We start from the raw sequence: 22,251 nt of genomic DNA, 5'->3' as shown, positions 1-22,251 counted from the left end.
TTCTCAGCCTATATAATGCATAGCATGACAGCCTGTTGTGACACCATTATAATATATGGTGGCTCTGTTTTTTTCCTTAGTCTACACAGTTATACACTATTATTGTATTTCATTCTATTTTATAGTTATCCATTTTGGATTGTTGTCAAGTATGGACACTCCAGTCAACTTTAAACTGTATATAAAGGCTATGTGCTGGACATATGCACATGAATTGATGTGTTGCTTGTTTAACAGTGACATCTGCTGTTCAAACTGTAAATGCATTTTTCATTTTCAAGTATAATTATTTTCATTAGTCAGGGGACTGAACATTTCTCCAGCAAATCATGCTGTATTCTTTATTCCCATAGCAATATGTATAACAACCAGAGGTATGTCTGTATAAAACTCATGTCTGAATGGGGGCAACCATGTAGACTTCAGGGAACCTGCATCCCCGCAGGAAAAGAGAGACGTGAACGCGACGGTCTGTCGGACCCTGCAGCTGCCCAACGAGAATCATGTGATAGTGCTTTAGGAGAGGAGGAGGACTTCCCCTGTTAACAGTATGAATACAGAAAAGCACGCAGCGACAGGCATGACTTAGTAAATAGATTATTACAATCATTTAGTGATGAATTAGTTTGAAGTTCAGTCATCCCGGGAAAGCAGCAGGTATGGCTGCTGGTGTCTTCCTCTTCGCTGCAGTGAACCTCGCCTGTTTATCCTTCAGTGGAAACTTGGTAAGAAAGACACTTAAAGTTGCTGCTGCTGCTGTGATAACGTCTGTCCAGGAAGGTGATAAATGCAACGTTGCCCACTATTGATTTATTTATCCATCAATGTTTTGTTATTATTGTTTTTAGGACTGTTGATATTTATCGGGATGCATTGGTTTCGATTTTGGTCTGTCACTGTGATGTCGGTTCTGTGTGTTGGTGATTTATGTTTTTGTTTTTAATAGTAGCCTTTTAATAATAATTTCAAATATATTATTATAATAATAACATATTTAGATATTTTAGTGAAGTAGCAACACTGTAGTGTGCATTCAAAATCGTGCTCAAGTATTAATAGCAGTTGTAGTACCAAAATTAAATGTATCATTATTTGTCATCAGTATTAATACTTGATTTGTTCTGAAATATAGTTATTTTTTTATTGTTCACAATTTGATAAATATCCACTGTTGCTATACCACTGCTGTACTATCATGTAACAGTGAGCAAAATGAAAGAACAGTAACCACTGTGTCAGAATAGTAGATTCAAACAATGTTTCCTTCGGGCTATGGGATTGAAAAATATACAGAAAGTGTAGAGGCCCTTGTTTTGAATGACTTCAGCACATCTGCGCCCACAGGACATCACCAGTTTCTCACACTGCTCTGGTTTAGTCTTGGTCCATTCTTCTTCAGTCTCTTCCACAGTTCAGTAACTGTAGTGGGTTTCTTAGCCATTACTTTGTTGCCAAGGATTTTCCAGAGATTCTCAATGGGGTTTATATACACTTAACATGTTTCAGCTGGTAAGGCTGGGGGCAATTTTGATTACTTTATATATTGCTGGGTGGCCTAACCAATAAAAAAGTTAGTAATATTCATAATAATAACAATAATTTGATTGTTGATTTTATGTTTTGTATTAATAGCCTAAATCTACAGCTTCAAAATAAATGTGGTGGAGTTAAAAGTGAAAAAAATGCCTCCAAATTGTAGTTGAGTAGAGGTATATAGCACCATAAAATAGAAATACCCAAGTGAAATACAACAACAAGTACCTCTTAATTTTGCTTAAGTACAGTACTTGAGTAAATACTAGTTACATTCCACCACTGATATATGTGTGTATGTAATGGAGGTTACAGAGTCAATGCAAACTTCCACCAGTTTGAAAATACACCTTACCAGATACCAAGCCATCTGTTGCAGGTCTCTGGAGAAAGATCGTTCTCTATAGACTACAAAAACAACTGTTTCCTCAAAGATGGGATGCCTTTCCAGTACATCTCAGGCAGTATTCACTACTCCAGAATCCCACGGTACTACTGGAAGGACCGACTCGTAAAGATGTACATGACAGGACTCAATGCTATACAAGTGTAAGTTCAACACATCCGATTCTTAAATACATATCTTGTCACAAGGTATGCTCTGTCTTTACTGTACTATAACTCTGCTTCCACACAGATATGTGCCCTGGAACTTCCATGAAGCGGTGCCGGGCGTCCAAAACTTCACAGGGGACAGAGATCTGGAGCATTTTTTGAATCTGGCCAATCAGACAGGTCTTCTGGTCATCCTGCGTCCCGGACCGTACATCTGTGCAGAGTGGGAAATGGTACTTTTAAATAGTTGTAGTAACAAAATGAGTTCACGACATCACTGCTTAAAGCACAACACATGAATACATTATTCATAAAGTGTCTTTCACCAAAAATTACATTGTGGCAATATAGAAAAAGTGAGAAAGGAAACAAATAGAACAAGAAGTACAGAGATTTTCAAACTTTTATCAACTAAGTGTTCATTATGACATTTTATAACATTATTGCTGGAAATGTTCGCATTACTCTCCTTTTAACATGCACGCTTACTCTACAATGAATGTCAGTAGACAAGCATGTGCTAGTTCTGTGTTAGTACTTTAAAATAAAAATAATTTACCATTAAGTAAGAAAGAGACTAATCATATGATGACCTGTATTGTTTTTTAGTCTTACTGAGAAATCAGAAACAAGATCTCCTACTGCTGCCTGTCTGCATACTTTCAGTGATGTCGCACATGTGATAAAAAAGTGCCACTTTCAATATATCTATTTCCTGGTGATATTTCAAAAAAAAATATATATATACAGTATATATATATATATATATAATTTGTTTTTCCTCTTTCCAGGGTGGATTGCCAGCGTGGCTACTAGAGAAACCAAACATTTTACTTCGCTCAGCTGACGCAGGTATAATATGCACCTACTGTATATGTCTTTGTCTTGTTTTTTTTAATAGTAATATGCTATTGATTTGCTCTCTTCTGCTCCAGATTATGTGCAGGCTGTCAGTAACTGGCTTGCTGTTCTTCTGCCCAAAATAAAGCCTTGGCTGTATATCAACGGAGGCAACATCATCACTGTCCAGGTAGAGAAACAAAGGTCCTATTTAGTAAAAAGTGAGATTGCCATGTCTTTTTAAATTTTTTTATTACCAGGCAGGTCAAGGTCCTATATAAATACTGTGAAAGTATCAAAACGCTCACACAGCCCGTATTCAGAAACTGTGTCTTTAAACGAGTTGTCAGGACTTCTGTACAGCTGTGATGTCACAACTGGACTATATATAGGTAGAAAGTGCTGTTACAGTGACATTACAGTCATTCCCCAGCTGTAACAATGATGCTGAAGACCTGGAAATGCTGACCAATCAGAGCAAACCGGTTTTTTTTTCGGAGGGGGGCTGAAAGAAACAGGTGCTTTAACGGAGAGTGAATACAGGTACATTCAGACAGACAGTATGAGAAAAATTATGTTTTTTTTAATTCAATTCAATTCAATTCAATTTTATTTAAAGTGCCAAATCATAACAAAGGTTATCTCAGGACACTTTACAAACTAGGTAAAGACCACACTGTATGACTTATTTATGATTTACATTGACCCAAAAAATCATTTTAAATCAATAAAAAAACATCAAAGAATATAAACATGTTGTAGAAGAAACCCACAATTCCCATCCCTACCTATTAGTTTGTATTTATTTTAATATTGGTTTTAATGAATCATCTTCGGCTACAGGTGGAGAACGAATACGGAAGTTACTTCGCTTGTGACTACAACTACATGCGTCACCTGCGGACTCTGTTCCGCTTCTTTCTGGGTGAAGACACGGTCCTGTTCACCACTGATGGAAACACAGACAAGGAAATGAGATGTGGGACTCTGGAGGGTTTATATGCCACAGTGGACTTTGGTACAGGTTGGTACTGTTTGAAAATTATTAATAAGATAGAATCCTGTACTTTCTGAAGTTATTCATAGGGTTTATCCTCTCAAACAGACACCAACATCACCAAAGCCTTCAACCGGCAAAGACGATTTGAACCTCAAGGGCCGCTGGTTAGTTACATGTTAACTTAACCTGCAGTAACTACTTACTCATCAAACCAAGCATGTGATGTGAAAATGTTTTAAATGATGTTACAGGTTAACTCAGAGTTCTACACTGGCTGGTTGGACCACTGGGGAGATCAGCACGTTTTGGTTGATGCTCAGAAGGTCAGCAGAATGCTAGGAGAAATGCTAACCATGGGGGCCAACGTCAACATGTATGTCTCCCCAAACACGTGCAAACTTCTGTGCAAATGTTCCTGGCGTTGTTTTATATTTGCTTATCGTCAACAAATCCCACGAATAAAGAATGTCGTCAGCCTCTCTTTAGGGTGCGTCAATCACCAATTTGAGATAAAAGTGCTTCCCACTAAGTAACAGTGACCGCCCCTCCCTCTCTTCTCAGGTACATGTTTGAAGGAGGCACTAACTTTGGCTACTGGAATGGTAAAGTCATTCGTTTTTTATAATCAATATCTGTGTTTTGGATCACCCCGGGTGTTCACACTATTTAGCTTTAAAGATAAAAGCTCAGCTTGAAGTGCATTCATCTCTTTGTAACAACCGAAGGTGCCGATCACGACACAAGGTTCCGCTCGGTAGTGACTAGTTACGATTACGACGCCCCGCTGTCTGAGGCGGGAGACCCCACAGAGAAACTGTTGGCCATCAGAGACGTCATTAAGCAGGTACAGCTGATTGAACTGCCACCCACTGAGAAAAATGTCCTGCTTACACTTGTTCATGTGTCTAAGATATCATTAATGCATCACTGTTTCTCTCCAGTTTAGAGCAATTCCCTCCGGCCCCATGCCACCAGCAACTCCCAAGTTTGCCTATGGTTTTGTGACCCTGAAAAAGGTAATATTTCAGGTTTTAAAGCACAAAAGGTCAGAGGTTGCTATGATTGATCCCAATAATGGACACCTTTTCAGGTTGGCAACATCAGCGGTCTGTTGAACACCCTCTCACCCCTCGGGCCAGTGCAATCCCAGTATCCTCTGACATTCGAAGAGATGAAACAGGTACGATGTCTGCCTGAAGGCAAACGAAGGGGCGGGGGACTAGTGTTGTAGTGACAGTAAACCTCTTGAAACATGGAGAACTTCTAGACCGTTGAACTTGTGCAACATGTCATGTCTATTGTGTTCAGTACTATGGGTACATGCTTTATCGGACTACGCTGCCCCGGGACCTCTCAGCGCCCACGCCACTTATCTCTCCACTGAATGGGGTTCATGACCGTGCATATGTGTCCGTCAATGGGGTAAGCCTTTACAATGAACTTTTGTTGTCTAGCCAATCAGATGTTTCAGGTCAGGTTGGTATAGAGAAAACATTATAGGTTAAGACCAGGAAAGACTGTTTATAAAATGTCAGGTTAATGTTTCTACTCATGTGTGTTGTCTGCACGGAACAGGTTTTCCAGGGTCTGTTGGAGAGAGACATTGTGCTGGTGATAAATGTCACTGGACAGCAGGGGGACACTGTGGACATCCTCGTTGAGAACATGGGCAGGGTGAACTTCGGCAGCAAGATAAATGACTACAAGGCAAGAGAACAAACAAAGTGCAATCCTGTTTAGAGTAAACTGAAGAAAAAATCTCCACACACAATCCCTTCTTTAATGCTTGTTTTGTCTTTACTTCCTGTAAAACCAATAACTACTAAATCACTCTTTTCTGTGTTTTTGTTGCTTTGACCTCATTAAAACCCAACAAGTAGAAAAGTCATGACATTATAATCCTCTGCTTCAAATTAGACTTGCGCATTTGAGAAAGGTCCCAAAATATATAAATAACCTTAGTTGTAAATCTAAATTAGGACATTATTCAAATTTTATGATAGATGGGATGTTCACAAACAGTAATGTAACAATTAGACTCCAGAGTGCTCAAACTCTTGGTTACACCTCTGTTTAACTTTACACTACTTATCTGTACAGTGCAATTACTTCTCCAGTACACACACTCTGTATTCTCCATTTATATATTTGAAAACTTTACTTAAAGATTGATATAGCCATAGTACCAGGGGTAGTCCCAGTTAGAGATTGTAACAAACCACAAACCCTGAAACTTAATATATAATGAAAAATGTTGAATATTCCTACTTGTTTGTTTGCGGCCATGATTACATGTACATTACATTTTTTATTAGATATTAGATAGTAAACTGTATGTCTACTACAGGGCCTCTTGAGCAACCTGATCCTGGGTAAAGATGTACTGACTGACTGGAAGATTTACCCTTTGGACATCGATGGAGCCATCGCTGGTGGATGGCCTCATTCAGAGAGTCAAACGTTCTTCCCTGCCCCTCAGAAAGGGCCTTCAGTTGGGTCCATCTTGTACATGGGGACCTTACATCCCAACGGCCTCGCCTGGGATACCTTTCTCAAGCTCAATGAATGGACAAAGGTAATGTTGATTTTTTTACGGTGCCAACACATCTAATACGTTGGTTTACCTAAAAAAAGAATTGTATCATCTCCTTTGTCGTCTTTTTTTGAATTAGGGTCAGGTTTGGATTAATGGTATGAATCTGGGACGATACTGGCCAGCCAGAGGCCCTCAACAGACTCTTTATATCCCTGGACCCCTACTCAGCACCACCCTGCCCAACAACATCACAGTGCTGGAGCTGGAAGGGGCCCCAGCACACCTACGGGTTCTCTTCATGGACCGGCCGCAGCTTAATGTCATTGCTGACAAGTCTTAAGAGCGAGAGTTTTGTCGCACAGCATCTTACCAGCATTCAGCTGCGTGAACACTACATGCCAATATCTGTATAAAAGCAAGTTTGACAGAAGCCAAGTGACGTGAGGAATTGCTCAATGCCCCCCCATATTGTCTCCGTTGCATCATTATTCTCAATAACTTCAGATTTCATTGTATCATTTTGTAACCGATTCTTAATCATCACACTCCGATGTCCACTGCTTTAAAACCGTAGCTTCAGTCAAACACTGATCCAATGCTGAACATTCACTGACGCCTGGGGAAGAAACGACAGCCTAATACCAACAGTATTACAATTGTTTTTTAATTGCTTTTTTTTTTTTTTTACATTTTCCATAGTTGCAGATACTGTAAATAAATTAAACATGTATCACAATTTGTTTTAATACAATATATGCATCCAGTTGACTGAGATCCTTTCAACTCAAATATATATATATATATATATATATATATATATATATGGGTGTTAGGTCTTGCCTGGAACAGTATTGGCTTTTCGATGTGTTTGGACACAGCGAGGGGTGCAGAACGAATACTCCAGGTACTGAAATGGGATCTTCCCAAGTAGAGACTCTCCACACAGCCAGCACCTCCTGGAAAGAAAATTAAAAAAAAATAAGCACATAGAATTTCTCAGTTAAAAAAAGCATTTACAGTATCGCTCAATGTTAAGTCCTGATTTACATTTTGACTAAGCTTAATGAGACGACAGCTCTTAAGTGACTTACTTGACATTAGAGAGGCCAACTCCTGTTGCCGCTGCTTGCTCAGCTAACCTCCTCTCTGCTGCCAGAGCTCTCTATAACCAAAAAGGAAATGGTTAACATTTTCAAGATGTTGAAAGAAAAAAAAAAAACATTAGTAGCATTGATTAAATACACATCGAGTCACCTTTTCACGATCAGTCAGAGATGCAAACCTCTTCTTTTCCTCTGCCTCCATCTCTTGTTTCCTCTTTTCCTCCTTATGCCCTTTTTCTCTCTGTTTTTTCAGTGCCTTTTGTGCCTTTTTCTTCTCTGTCTTTTTGGATTCAATCTCTGCTGTTAGCGGCCCAGGTACCTTGAGATGTACAAGTGCAAAAAATTGTGTGCTCTGCTTGTATTTACTGGCATACATGACAAAAGTTAAGACAGTACATTCTTACCTGCGCCTTGCTGTAGTCATATTTTTCAGGATTCTCACCCATGTATTTACGAAAGACATTCCTTGTGTCTTTGTCAGGGGCCACAATATACGGAGTCTGCCCTTTGTTATCCCTGTAAAGGAATATTGCAGAAATAATGTTTCAGTCTGGGCACAGGTTATTGTTCACTGGGTTCACTACAATTGCAAATGATCACACTGAAATTCTACCTTTACTTTATTATTTTATACCTGCAGGCTGGGTCTGCTCCTGCGTCCAGGAGCAGCCTGACCACTGCCTTCTGTGCAGCTGCTGAGGCAACATGCAGAAAAGTGAACCCTGAAGAGTCTATGGGCTTATTAAGGAGAGTGAGAGGATTCGGGACATCAGAAGGGTTGCTCTCCGACGGCTCTCCACTCTCTGACGTTCCTCCGGGAAGCTCAAGGAGTCTACACAGAGCATCCACATCGCCAACCTTACAGGCTGTAAAGACTTCATCCCTTAGGCCAAACTCTGACGACTCATCAACGGTTTCTATAGAAACATAAAGCTGAATAATAAGAATCTTTTTTTCCAGAGTATTACACATACATCCACAAACATAAAAAGCAGTACATTTAAAACGTACAGTGTAAGAGAACAATATTACTCTAATACCTCTTTTGTTTTTCCTTCCTTAGACATCCAAAAATATATTCATAAATAAACACTTCAGAAAATAATAATAATATATAACAATCAAAAAGGGCTAGATAAGGATAAATTAACCCAAAATAAAAATAATAAAAAATATATACATATATATTAACAATTAAAATAAAAACTTTGAATAAATACATAAAAAATAAAACAAAAATAAATTAAGAAGAGGGGATAAGACTCATGTTTTTACTGAACATCAGAACAAGTGAAATAGAGCAGGGGTGTGGGGGAAATATATGAAAAGAAATGGCAATAGTAACCATCTTAACCATTACACAGTATATTACAGATGTGGCAAGTTGGAAGATTGAGTAACAGGTGCAACAAAATGAACGATAGACGAAAGCACTTACTCACCTTCAAGTTCTTTCTTACTCTGCGCCTTCCTCTTCCTCTTGTGCTTTGATTGCGTCTCTTGAGAGGCGTCCTCTGCTGGCGGAGCCTCAGGTATTTCCTCTTCTTGATCGTCTGCTTCTATGTTATTCAATTCTGTCACACATGGATGTGAACATTTATGAACCATGCCAAACTCATATGTGATAAATAAGCATTCCTTGGGTTTCCACAATGTAGCTAAAGCCGCCTTTGTGGAAACACACTGGACCAGACCTACCCTCCTTTTGCAGTTTGGTTTCTTCCTTCTTTCTTCTCCTTCTTCTTCTGTGCCTGGAGGGATAGATTTCAGACTCCCTGAGGTCCAGAGTTCCTATTGTCAGCTCCACCATCTCCAACTGGATATCTCCGACATCTTCTTCATCAGAGCTATCATTGTTTTCATCTGCTGATGCCAAACATACAAGGAAGTGTACTGTAATACAGAAACTCAACGTAAATTAACCTTGTGTCGGAGCAGCAATAAATAAATAAAGTTTTAGTAAGCTAGCGTAAGCCCATAGGCAAAGAGTGATTTCAAATTCATATAATACAATAATATAATTCAATACATTAACACATTCCTCCTGTGGCTTCAAGCTCATAAATCATTTCTTTCTTTAGTGTTTCTCCTGTGTTGACCTCTGAAGCTTACCTTTCTCTTGATCCGTATTTTTTTGTGCTGTGGGTTTGACAGATTTTCTCCAGGTCTTCTTAGATAGACTGAAGACTGCAGACATGTCTGTGTCTTTCCCTGCAACGAAATATTTTGCACACAGTATTGATTTTACCCTGGCTGTTCGACAATGACAATGAGCAGATGACATGTCATTATTCCAAGGATAGAATTCAGCTTACCGTAAACATGGACGGTGGAAAGCACCTCATGTACCCTCTGTGTCTCTCGAAAGGTTGCCCTGCGCGTGGCAAAGGGAAGTGTGTGAATCCTGGGGTCTTTTTTGTCAAGCGGAGCGGCACGACCACCAAAAAAGATGCTTTTATTGTAGCTGGGGGCTCGAACAAATATCGCAGAGGCCTCCTTCAAGTGTTCAGCCCAGCTGACCAGAAGATCCTGAATTTCCTGAAAAAGGTTATAGAAGAATTTGAGTGCACATGAAACACTACCTCACTTCACATCACTGCAGAAAAAAATATTTTTTAAAAACGTTTTTCACATTTTCACTGATTTATTTTTCTGTTTTCTGTTTTCCGTGTTTTCTTTCTTTGTTTTTGTTGTCATGGTAAACAATTATATTACCGTCATATTTTTAATTCTGAAAAACCATTAAAAAACACTCAATTGAATTAAAGTGCATAATAAAAAGAGCAGTGTGTGTTTAAAAATAAACTAGTTGCAAGCCTTTTTGGGGACAATAAAATAAAACACTATCATTGTTAAAGGGAAAAAAATGACAGTGCTGTTAAATTATCTATAACCTTGCCTTGACCAGCGCTGCCTCATTGTGTCGCCGTAGAGCGGCACCTGCAGACTTTGGCGTGTGACTGCGGTTCTGAGAATCTCGGAGTCCTTGAGCAGTGCCTCGCTTCGCTCTCACTGTGTAACGGTGGAAGGTCTTGTGCTGAAGGACTTCTTTCCTATAAAAGAAATACTTTGTGTTGGGCAGATGCTCACACACACTACTCAGCTGGCTGTCCTTGTTATCTTAGGTACTGAAAGCAAACACTACAAAAAAAACTGTGTACTCACCCTTGGAATACAGCACCAGCAAAGTGGCCTCCACCCGTCATGAGAATGACCCACACAGTTGTCTTACTTATGGCCTTCAGGGAGGATCCTGCATCTTCCTTATCGTCTGACTGAAATATTACAGGAACACATTAAATGTAACTTTATCAACGTACACGTCACACACTGCACTGCACTATGCTATGCTGCAGCTGCTGAGGCTCACCTGTCCATGCAGAATGCAGCGGTACACTGACAGATATTGTCCGGTTGAGTTCTGGAAAACAACCTTGCTGGAGAGCCGGCCAGTAAACAAACTGGTTTCAACTGAGTTCTCATTATCTGTGCTGGTGACGTTGCTGCTTGCTCCCTCACTCTCACCCTCCGAGTCTTCTTCCTCTGAATCGGACCCTGAACCTGAGATACTTGACATGTCTCCTGTAAAGCAATAACAGAAAATAAATAAAGTCTTACAAATGCTGCTACAACAACAGCCCATGCTCTGTTTTTGTTTGTTTGCTTTCTTTTAGGTCTAGGACTCAGGTTTCCTCACCAGCTCCAGTCTTCCTCTCAAACTCCTCGGCTGTGACTGGTGGCATGCCTGAAATCTTTAGTCTCAGGTTGAAGCGATGCCAGTCGAGCTTGTAGTGCTCAGTCTGAAATTTAAAAAGACAAGTTTTACTCAACACAACAACCCGTGCTCATGTACAGTCTTCACTACATCAACAGATATGTATTATTATTATGAACTGAGCAGTGTTTGAAAGCGTTTGGTCACCTGTTCCTCACGACTAATAAAGAGGCATTTGCAGGCTGAGCAGACCATCTTGTCTGACACCTCTCTAACCAGGCTGGACTCCCGCTGTCTCCCATCCTCTGGGGATTTGTCTTCCAACTCTACGGGGGAAAAAGATACAAAGCTTGTTTCAAATAGACTCATAATTAAGGTCTTACTTTACTACAAAAAACACAGGCTACGATTAATATACATACCGTCTGAGGCTGGCCCAGTGTTTACAACCTGCTTCTGGACGGGGTTCACTTCTCTCAGTCCAATCAAAGCCTCATCATTTGGGCACAAATGAAAGATGGAGCGGTGGTCGGCAGCAGTCGTCATTGCGGATTTTCTTTTATCTCATGACCTGCAAAGGTAAAACATTACAATCAGAAACGTAATGCAAGTTTTGTTATCCACAATAATTACCTACACTAGTATGTTGTTAACATCTTAGTCAAGCTCTTATATCACTGTCATGAGCTGCCAACAGCATGAAAACGTATTTTCTGGGTTCCTTGACCTTTTACAAAAGCTAATTCAAGCACTTTTCATGCATTTCAAGGTGCATTTTCATGCTTTTTCAGCACCTATGCAGTATCTATGGGAGGCTACATATTTACATACAGTAAATAAAGTATAATCAATATACTTATTATTGCACTTGTTGATCACATTAAATTAGATGTCACTGTGCTATAAACCCACCAAAATGATGTTTCGAGACAGCTTTCTACGGAGGGTTGACAAATTGAATAGACTTGCCATTAATACTAAATAATCAACCGAAATATAACCATCAACCAGTTTGATAATCTGTTCACTGTCAAATGTAATTTTTCATGCTAATGCTGTTTTCTGTCTTTCAAATGTGCAGCTCTTCTTTTCTCCGTGGTATATCATATATACCATCTCATAGATCGTACATTTTTAGGACTTTATTCAAAATCCAGGCACCTCTCAAACCTTGAGAACACCACCCTAAAATCCAAGTGTTTTGGAGGACTTCCAGCACCCGTACGAACCCTGTATTTCCCTCTAAAAGCTAATCTTAGCTGATGTAACTGGGACTAACTGCTCTTTGAACGACACGTGTAGTAAAGTCTAAGAGTAGACATTTACTGCATTAAATGCTGTGCTGTCTACCATTTTATAATAGTTTTGTTTTAAATATATCACAGCTACTGTAAGTTACTATTAAATAACTTAAAACATCAAATCACTTACCGTAAAAGGATGTCTCGAAAAGCAGCTAACCATATGTTTCCTCATGTCGTATCTACGGAAGCCCGCACGCATCAACAAAGCGTAAAAGGAGAAGGCGTCCAGCACAGGCGGTAAACACACAGACCAGACCAAAATTACTTTGGTTAGATATGGAATATGTATTTAATTAGATATGGAATATGTTTTTTATTAAGATGTTGATTGGTTCACACATTCATTTAGAAACAAATATCATTTTACATGTTTACGATAATGATTATATTCCTTGTAAAATAATGTATATTCTGAACCTCAAAGACGAAACTGAAACCACAAATACAACAATTCAGAGATAGAACTGAGACACTATACTGACACATTACATGGACTGAAGAATATTAAAGTAATTTAAACAGAAGAAATATTTTAATTTAATGTCTTTATTGCGTGTTTCATGGTACCCATATATAGTTTTGCCCTGTCCTGTCCCTTTGTCAGATTGCAATACTTATGATTTGTTTGAATTTAATGATGTGAATTAAAATAAATACTACAAAAACAAAACAACATGCATTTACTTTGTTCTTAAGAACAGTAACTACAGTTTTGCACAATTTCGTTGTCTGTAAACTATCTGTTGTTTGTATATCTGGAGTTTTGTAACAAAAAGCATTTCCCCCTGGGATTATTAAAGTATTTCTGATTCTGATTTCATTTGAGTATTTGCATAAGCTTACTCTGCTACATTTGGAGGCAAATATTGTACTTTTTACTCCACTACATTTATTTGATGTCTTTAGTTACATGTAGATTTAGATTATTGATGCAAAAATAAATGAACTAATAAATCATGATTCCTGATTCTGAAATTGAATTATTATTATATATATATTTTATGTATGTACTGGTCTGTCCTTTTTTTTTTAAATAACAAGAAAAACATATATTGGGTGTGTCAGAAATGAACGAGGAGTTGTCTGATACATCACCACCCAATATTTGTGTGAAACAGCTCAACTTATTGAGACGGGACGATGCGTGTAGATTTCAGCACTGTAACAGTCAGACAGGCAAAATATTCAAACCGGTTATGTCAGCTGACCTGTGATCTTTTGAAATAAAAGGATGTTCATACATTTCTGTATTCAAGCCCATTTGAAATATTATTTAATGCATTATCTAGCTTTAACAGCCACTGTAACAGTTTAGCACCACCTCTCGCTATTTTATTTTTAACTCATGTCTGTATCCAAGAGGAAACACATTTTAAACTCCTTAAAACAACATTTATCCAAAAACAACTCCAACACATCCTCAATAATATTCAAGCACAGAGGGAAATGGAAATGCTACAAATGTTTCAAAGTGTTATTCTCTAAACAATCACATAACAAGGTTTACAGAAAAAGTACAATATTCCCCTCTGAAATGTAGTAGAGTATAAATATAGTCTCATAAAAGAAAAAAAATAAAGAAATATTACTTCATTGGATTAACTGGTGGATGGATTGACTACCAATATGGAAACTTGCCTCAGGTCTCATATCAAAGCTTGTCTATAGAGAGCGATCCTGCTATTGAATACAAGTGCTGCACAAGATCAAATCAAACTTTTTATTAGGTGCAACAAAATACATACACAGTTAATTATGAATACCAAATGCAATTTAAACTAAAAAACAAATGTGCCTGTAATCGACAAAAACAAACTTCAGATTTTTGATTCACTTTGGTTTGTTTTTATTTGCTTTGCCAGTTGGTGCTCGGATCAAAGTTTGTGCTGTTGGCAAAGAAAGAGGTTTCCTGTCACTACCAAGAAAAGGCTAAAACAAAGGAAAGCTAGCAAACAAACAAACAAATACCACTTGGCCTGCATGGAGACACAATTCCCTTACCAGCATCATTACGAGCCTTTGCCTCTGCCAGACGCTCTTCCACCTCCAGAATTTCAGCAGCGAGGCTTCTAGACTTGGTTGTGATGCGTTCATTCCTTTCCAGCAAATCATTCCTTTGATAAAGACAATAAACATACATTTAAATCATTCTGGATAGGGAAACATGTTTGGATTATACAAGGTTACACTCTATCTACCCTATCTATTAATCATATATCTATCTCTCTCTCTCTCTCTCCCTCTATCTACTTGTATGGCAGCAGCACATTACCTGTCTGCAGAAGCTTGATCGTTCAGTTGGTCAGAAAGGTGCCTTTCCTCTTGCAGCAGATGACCCAGTTGCTGCAACGCGTCAACAACTCCACTATTTTCCATTATCAAATCCACTCTCCGCTCTGTTTCTCTGGTACTGCAAATGAGAACAGGACTCATAAGACAAATACGAAATGAACAACATCAACTTTATATATTTATGATAGTATATAAAGTATTTGGTTGATCATGTAAAAGGATTTAGGGTCTCTTTCCTTGGAGGGTGAAACACCCAATGTATCTTTTTCACTGCAGACATACTGATGTCTCTGCTGTGATAACAAGTCGAAATGTCTGTTGTGAAAATGGTATTTGTGTCTTTGCATTTGGTAATGTTGTCATACTTTAACCACATTCGATTAGCTCAATCTTTTTTCTATGTCCATGACTGCAACAGGAAATAAAGGTCTTTGGACCATTTTAATGGAATTCCATTGCCAAGCAACAGCCTTGGTCCTTGTTAACTTCCTGTCAGCTGATGTCATTCGCATACACTGCAACAGGAAATAAACAGGGACACATTTAGAGTGTTTAACTTTGAAAAGGTACATGGAAAGCTACATTTTTAAAACTCGGCCAACTTTTATTCCCTTCAAAATAGTATTTCCGAATTATTTTTGACTCTATTCAAATTATTATTAATATGAAAAGCATTTATACAGCTGATTTACTACAAGATATTTTATGGAAATATGGTTATAGGTTCAGCCTACCTTTCAATTAATTTTCATTTAAATATTTTACTTTGTATTTATTGTTTTTTATGTCCTTTTTTATTTATAGTGTATTTATGTATTATTTCTTCTTAAGTCTACATAAATGTTATGTTATCATAATGTAAGATTGTAATCTCCACTGAAAGGAAAATGACTGCCTTTTATATGTGTGTGTACATATATCTATTTTTTTTTGTTTAAAGATTTGATGCCGACTGTTCTACAACTGTTTGTAGTTTGTGACAAAACAACCCAAAATACGTTTTTTACAATTTAATCCTGAGAGACGGAATTCAACTAAAGTCAACCAAACCAACACTAAGCACGTGGACCTTAATAAGGGCCACTTTACCATTGAATGATCTCTTTCTCGGCACGCTGTCTTTTCTGCCGGACTCGCACCAGTTGGAGAGTGTTTTCTTGGATGGCATGCTGCAACTCTTTGATCTGCTCCTGCAAATGAACCAGAAGGCGATTCAAAAGTGAACCTACCGTAACAAAGAGGTAACTCACTGACGATTTAATATTGGCAAGCTGCCATGGGAGTCAATTTATATAAATGTCTTTGATAATGTGTCACTTGAGTATTTAGCTGCAGCCACCGACAACAACCTAACTCAGCTCGCTAGCATCGGTTAACGGGTACAACGATACACAAGTTAGCGTCATCCTACCGTTGAATCGCCATGTTGTGACAGAATTGTATGGCCAGAAAACGCAGTCATGCTGTAATGCGTAAGTTAAAGTGTTTCTTAAAATCTCAGTATTTGTTGACCTTCCAAACCGGAATTGAGGCACGTGTCTGAATGTTCGTCATCCTGTTCCTTTTATATACAGCACTTCCGGCGTGTCAGCCAGAGCCCGGATAGCTCAGTCGGTAGAGCATCAGACTTTTAATCTGAGGGTCCAGGGTTCAAGTCCCTGTTCGGGCGTCGATATTTTTGTAATTTTCACATGTTGAGGATGAGAACATGTCATTACACACGGGGTTCTGCGAGAGTTACTTACCGTCTGAAATTAGCAGCGCAGCCTGGTATGTTAAGTGTTGGTAAGCTTAGCTTCAGGAGAAAGAAAACAGCACTTCTGGTGAATGTATAACACATCCAAAGCCTAAAATTGCACAAGAACCTATGCCAAACATTTAAACCATTTCATTTGCAGCTAGTCATTGAAGTGGAGCTGTTATTACCAAGAGTGAGACCTCACATTATCCTACTGTTGGAGCTGTTGTTTATGAAAGAATTAAACTAATTTGAGGATTAAACTCACTCACAAACAAATAACAGTAACCTAGTAATTTACCTGAGATAATCATGGGTATTATCTCTGGACAGTGATTGGGAACACCTATAAAGCTAGATGTTAGTGCAGGTAAAATGACAACACTGAAGTCATATCAGACTGGTAAAGATGGAGCGGATTATCCTCTTGTGCCTGGCTTCCACCTGTCTCTCGACCATACATGCTCAGGTAAATATGCATGGGATTGGAGTGGGAATGCAATTTTAACTAGCTCAACAACAAGACTGCAGCAGAATTGACAACTTTGTCCATTTTTTTTGCAGAAATTTTTGTTCAGCCCAAAATGGGGCCCCATTGGCTATAAAGGTAAATGCAATTTGGATTTATTCTGAATATGTGTGACAGCAGTTAAAATGCACACGCTGACTAAAAACTCTTTATTTTAAGAACGTGAAGAGCATGATGAGACAGCAATGGATGAAATTATTAAAACGAATGAGTTCCAAGGTAAGTTGCACACAATTTACTTGAATTATTTTGCATAGCACAATGTATTAAATGAACTCCTTCCCACTCAGCTTCAAGAATCATAGACGGCACTACCAGTCTCAGGGAGGGAGACATTGCTGTTTCTTCTGGGAGGCGCTCCAAAGTCTGCTTTGCTCGTAGCTGCCTCTGGGCTAAGTCCGTGGATGGACATGTCTATGTTGCATACAGGCTCTCACCTGCATACTGTACGTTATTTTATTTTATTTAGACATTTCAGTCTGATACTTTTTTGAGATTCACCAACTTTGTATATGATCATCTCTGAATTTACAAACTGTTAACTGTCTACTCTGTCTAAACAAATGAACAGCTGAAATGGAGACAAAGCTGATAAAGAAAGGGATGGAAAGCATAGAGAAAGGTACCTGTGTCCGGTTTGTTCCTCGGACTCACCAGCGAGACTACGTCGACATCCAGGCAAAGTCTGGGTGAGAGCCTTTGCTTGGAAAATTTGGTCTTTGTTTAAAAATATTACTCCTTTGGTAAAAATGTTTTTCTGCATGGAAGTGATGGGAAATGCACAGTTGAATCACAGCAGTTTCTCTATAGATAAGAATAGAATTTAAATGGCTCACCCTCCTATTATCATTCATTAGTTACTTTCCTTCCCTATGGTACAGCACTAAACTCACTTCTGAAGTTGTTCTGGTGATATGTGCTTGTGTGTGTGCTTGTGTGTGTTAATCCAGGTGTTGGTCTTACCTTGGTGCGCGAGGTGGAAGACAGACCGTGTCTCTCCAGAGCCCCGGCTGCCTCCAAGTTGGAGTGATCTCCCATGAATTCATGCATGCCCTGGGCTTTGTGCACGAGCAGTCCCGCTTTGACCGGGACAACTATGTCACCATCATGTGGCCAAACATTTGGAGGGGTAATTCCAAAGGGGCGGGATGGGGGGTGGCATTGAGGAACAAGATCTCCACTAAATGTCAATTAAAGAATATTAATAAATTAAATGATTACTCATGAATATTAAGTGTAAAATATTTTTCCGATTTCCAACAGATCGGTTGAGAAACTTTGAGAAATTCAAGACGGAGAGTCTGGACCTGCCATATGACTATGGCTCAATCATGCACTTTGGGATGTAAGTATTGATTTAATGTAGATCACTCAAGAAGATATTATAATGTGGTTGTCTTATGATATAACATGTATATGTTCAGGTTTGCCTACTCTCAGGAAGGGGAGCCAACCATCATCCCTAAGAACAACCAGAACAGCAAGGACATAAAGTTGGGCCAGGCATCGTCACTCAGCCACATTGACAAGATGAAAATCAACAAGCTTTATAAATGTGGTCAGTACCAAACATCCTGAACTGACTGTATAACTCTTGTATATGTGTATGTATGCAAATAATCCCTGATGTCACTTTTATTCTGCCTCTCTCTGCAGGTGGCAAGGATGATTACTAACCAAACTGAAGAAAGCCGATGAAACAGGAATAAGTTGAAAGCTAATGTAACAAACTCATGTGAAATCACAGAAACAATTCCAATAAAGATTGATTCAAGCTTTCTATCAGCATTTCCTCTGTGTGCATGCAGTTGCATGTGTTTTAACAACATGTCGCTGATGTTTAGAAGGTGGAGAGAGTGAGTTATAAAGGTATAAAGGAGGTATAAACTCTTGTAGTTGAGAGACGTCATCTTCTAAGTGTCCTGATCCACTCAGTTTACACAGCTCATGTAATTTCCTCAATTAGAAACAAATGACTTTAGTGGTAAGAAAACATAATCCTATTTCCTATATGCATGCTTTCATACAGAATACTTGAGGTTGATTAGTGTAAGCATGTTTTAATTAAAGACTATAGAAAACACATACTTGGATTAATAAAGAACTAATATGTGGTATGACAAGACAGGAATGTATCCATACTTGAAACCAGGCACCCTTATTTCAGATATAGAAACATTTTAGTTCTGATATTCTTGCAGTAATGTAGGCAAGATTTCATAAACTGCTAACAGATGGGAGTCTTTCTTCAGCCATTGCCCTTAAAATTGGCCCCTTGATAAAAAATAGAAATAATATTTGGCGAAGGATAAGATTTGTTTACATATATTTACCTATGTGACAAAATGATAGCTGTCAACGCAGTTATCAGCCGATTGCTTATCACAAAATCACTGGTTGGCCAGTACAGTCAGACACAAATTGCCGGTCTGTTGAACTGGGCGGACAGTTAGTCTCCTGATGGCAACTGCTGAGTTGTATCAACAGTAAAAACACCTTTAAAGTGTCTTCATTTCTGAAAGTGCTGAATCTTAAACGCGCTAAGTACATGAGCGCGAGTGAAGGTCAGCATCGGGACCACCTGTTTACAGATCAGAAGTGGACTTGAGTAAATTACACATGCTGGGTGATAAGGGTTCTTTAATCATGCTTCATCATACAACATGTGCCCAATCAGTAGAGAGAGCTCAGGAAGAGAAGCGGGTATATAGATACAGTGGAGGTGAGGAGTTCATTTAGCTCTTGCCCTGGAAGACTGTGGACAGGAACTGGTCAAGCACAACAATGCATTCTACCATGATCCTTCTGGGTGTGTTGTTTGGCTTGCTGACCCAGGCAGACACTCTACCTGTTAAGGTTAGTACCAAGAGACAGCATTTTTAGAGCAAAAGTCCCTTTAAGTCTCACTAAAATGTGTGGTAATGCATCTTTTTATTACAGAATTCTACAGGAGTGCATGAGGGAAAAGTGAGGTTGAAAAGGAAATACTCAGGTTGGCTCTTGGAAAAATGTATCACATGCATCTTTATCATACTCTAAATATAATTCAGATTATGGTAAAATAGAGGACGACTTATATCCGTCTTTGTTTTGTGTTCAGATGAAATTACAGAACGGGATGAAATGAATGCAATGGATCAAATTCTGGAAGTCAACAGGAGTAAGTTAGTTGTGAAATGTATCCAATTTTGCTGATTGAAGTTGTTTTTTTTTGTTGTTGTTTTTTAGAAAACCCTGGACTCAGTTAAATGTTTTTTTCTCATCAGGGTTGCGAGCCCCCCGAGGACTGTCACTCAGAGATGGAGATATTGCCAGCTCATACGTACGGAGTGCCATAACCTGCCCTGGCAACACCTGTCTGTGGCCTAAATCAGTTGATGGATTTGTTTATGTTCCCTTCATGCTCTCTCCACTATACGGTATGAATCCACTAAAGGCGTGTTGCAAAGACACTGACTGTTCAAATCTTTCTGTTGAACTCAAATGCTTTTCGTTCCTTTTTGTTTGGCGGTAGACGACATGGACAGAATCACCATAGAAACAGGGATGCAAGACATCGCCTCTGGAACATGTGTTAAATTTGTTCCACGCACGCATGAAGGCAGCTTCCTTGATATTCAGCCTAGATATGGGTGAGTATGACTGCTACGTACATGTGGCTTTTAGATGTGCTGAAATTAAGTGTGTATGATTCTTTTCTTACCCACTTTCTTTATTGTACACAAGCTCATAGTCAGTGGTACAAACAAATACAAAAACAATAGAAAACAAACACAGAAGGGAAGACAAGACCATAGAAATTAAAAATTACATTTACATTTTTTAATGCCAGAGTTTGTGTTATATGCATCTTATTATAAATGTTTGATAACCTGAAGGTCGTAATAGTTAGATAAGATGGTGCTATATTGGCACCCAACATTACATTCATCAATAAATTTGCGGCTTGGTTCCTTCAATTTTTTCTTATTAATATGGAATTTTCCGAATGTAACACATATTTTAATGTACAGTTTATTATTTTCAATTGTAATTCTAAATTCTGTCTAAATACAGCATTATAGCAAACATTTATTTCAACATTCAGCTTAAGTTTCATTTAGTTAATCCAGAACATTCTTGTATATATATATATATATATATATATATATATATATATATATATATATATATACAGTAAAAAATAAAAAATAAAAAAAATAGATAGGAAACACTCTCTTCTTCTAGTCCACAGAAATCACAATTTTAATCATGTTCAGTTTAAATCTTTCCAACACAACTTTTACTGGGTAAATTCTATGTAATATCTTGAAAGACACTTCAATAAGCTTGTTAATGATTCGTTGATCTGATTCTTATGTGGTGATTTTCTCGTGACGGTGACACATTTCCCGTCTGTACCTCCAAGCTGCTGGTCCTTCCTGGGGCAGACTGGAGGAAGTCAGACCCTGTCACTGCAGACTCCTGGGTGCATGTGGTCAGGAGTGGCTGCCCACGAGTTAATGCATGCCCTGGGCTTCGTACACGAGCAGTCTCGCTCAGACCGAGACCACTTTGTCTCAATTGTATGGAAAAACATCATGCCAGGTTTGGATGAATGATGACCTCCCAACACGTTTTCATTGCATTCAGAAAGCCTTCTCTTTACGTAGTTAGTCCTTTTCTCACCAAATGATAGCTCGGTTTCATCTTTTATGTTTTGACAGACCACATCCACAACTTCAGGAAACAGGCGACAAACAATCTCAATAGTCCATACGACTACAACTCTGTCATGCATTATGGAAGGTGAGCTGCTCTTAGAGGCGACATCATTTTGGGTTTTGCATGTTTTGCTGAGTTGTCACAATACTTAATAATAATATTTCTCTCTCGTCCAGATATGCCTTCTCTGAAGATGGTGGACCAACAATAATCCCCAGACCAGATCCTTACATTCCCATTGGCCAGCGAGATGGACCCAGCAATCTAGATCTTCATAAAATAAATGTCCTATATAACTGTGGTAGGTGAATTTACACATATACTGACTGATCTTTAAAAATTGTATTCAAAACGATTGATTGCATTTTCTCTCTACTCCCCGCTACAGGTGCCAACGAGTAG

General features: G+C 38.6%; 3 protein-coding genes across 5 annotated transcripts; 2 read left to right on the top strand and 1 right to left on the bottom strand.

The window, feature by feature from the left end:
* Nucleotides 1–559: 559 nt before the first annotated feature.
* On the top strand, nucleotides 560–7,236 carry glb1l (galactosidase, beta 1-like). Its single transcript, XM_083922112.1, has 16 exons — nucleotides 560–725; nucleotides 1,913–2,082; nucleotides 2,171–2,321; nucleotides 2,880–2,940; nucleotides 3,024–3,118; nucleotides 3,772–3,952; nucleotides 4,034–4,092; nucleotides 4,180–4,301; nucleotides 4,490–4,530; nucleotides 4,654–4,772; nucleotides 4,870–4,944; nucleotides 5,019–5,108; nucleotides 5,237–5,350; nucleotides 5,504–5,635; nucleotides 6,276–6,503; nucleotides 6,601–7,236. The coding sequence occupies exons 1-16, from the start codon at nucleotides 660–662 to the stop codon at nucleotides 6,802–6,804; spliced, it is 1,908 nt and encodes a 635-aa protein (XP_083778238.1). The 5' UTR covers nucleotides 560–659; the 3' UTR covers nucleotides 6,805–7,236.
* Nucleotides 7,237–7,238: 2 nt separating this feature from the next.
* On the bottom strand, nucleotides 7,239–12,754 carry ankzf1 (ankyrin repeat and zinc finger peptidyl tRNA hydrolase 1). 3 transcript variants are annotated; one of them, XM_083922109.1, is made up of 16 exons: nucleotides 12,714–12,754; nucleotides 11,705–11,853; nucleotides 11,490–11,608; nucleotides 11,265–11,367; nucleotides 10,938–11,149; nucleotides 10,733–10,842; nucleotides 10,467–10,620; nucleotides 9,883–10,105; nucleotides 9,680–9,778; nucleotides 9,266–9,460; nucleotides 9,010–9,141; nucleotides 8,202–8,484; nucleotides 7,972–8,083; nucleotides 7,719–7,886; nucleotides 7,556–7,626; nucleotides 7,239–7,420 (listed from the first exon to the last, which is right to left on the bottom strand). In XM_083922109.1, the coding sequence occupies exons 2-16, from the start codon at nucleotides 11,826–11,828 to the stop codon at nucleotides 7,294–7,296; spliced, it is 2,232 nt and encodes a 743-aa protein (XP_083778235.1). In that variant the 5' UTR covers nucleotides 11,829–11,853; nucleotides 12,714–12,754; the 3' UTR covers nucleotides 7,239–7,293. The 3 variants fall into 3 exon arrangements, with proteins under 3 accessions (XP_083778235.1, XP_083778236.1, XP_083778237.1); XM_083922110.1 differs by having other exon boundaries at nucleotides 9,266–9,433; XM_083922111.1 differs by having other exon boundaries at nucleotides 9,266–9,430.
* Nucleotides 12,755–17,025: 4,271 nt separating this feature from the next.
* Nucleotides 17,026–22,251, top strand: LOC310952418 (uncharacterized protein; the record flags this gene model as incomplete). The annotated part of the gene is made up of 17 exons (XM_083921030.1): nucleotides 17,026–17,085; nucleotides 17,181–17,223; nucleotides 17,305–17,364; nucleotides 17,436–17,591; nucleotides 17,717–17,834; nucleotides 18,096–18,274; nucleotides 18,409–18,490; nucleotides 18,570–18,707; nucleotides 19,911–20,001; nucleotides 20,086–20,137; nucleotides 20,246–20,305; nucleotides 20,412–20,564; nucleotides 20,660–20,777; nucleotides 21,554–21,732; nucleotides 21,852–21,933; nucleotides 22,026–22,150; nucleotides 22,238–22,251. The coding sequence occupies 17 exons, from the start codon at nucleotides 17,026–17,028 to the stop codon at nucleotides 22,249–22,251; spliced, it is 1,710 nt and encodes a 569-aa protein (XP_083777156.1).

Source organism: Echiichthys vipera (genome assembly GCF_963691815.1).
Source record: "Echiichthys vipera genome assembly, chromosome: 10".
NCBI classification, from domain to species: domain Eukaryota; kingdom Metazoa; phylum Chordata; class Actinopteri; order Perciformes; family Trachinidae; genus Echiichthys; species Echiichthys vipera.
The sequence above is the reverse complement of the archived record's forward strand: the minus strand, read 5'-3'. Positions and strand labels throughout refer to the sequence as shown.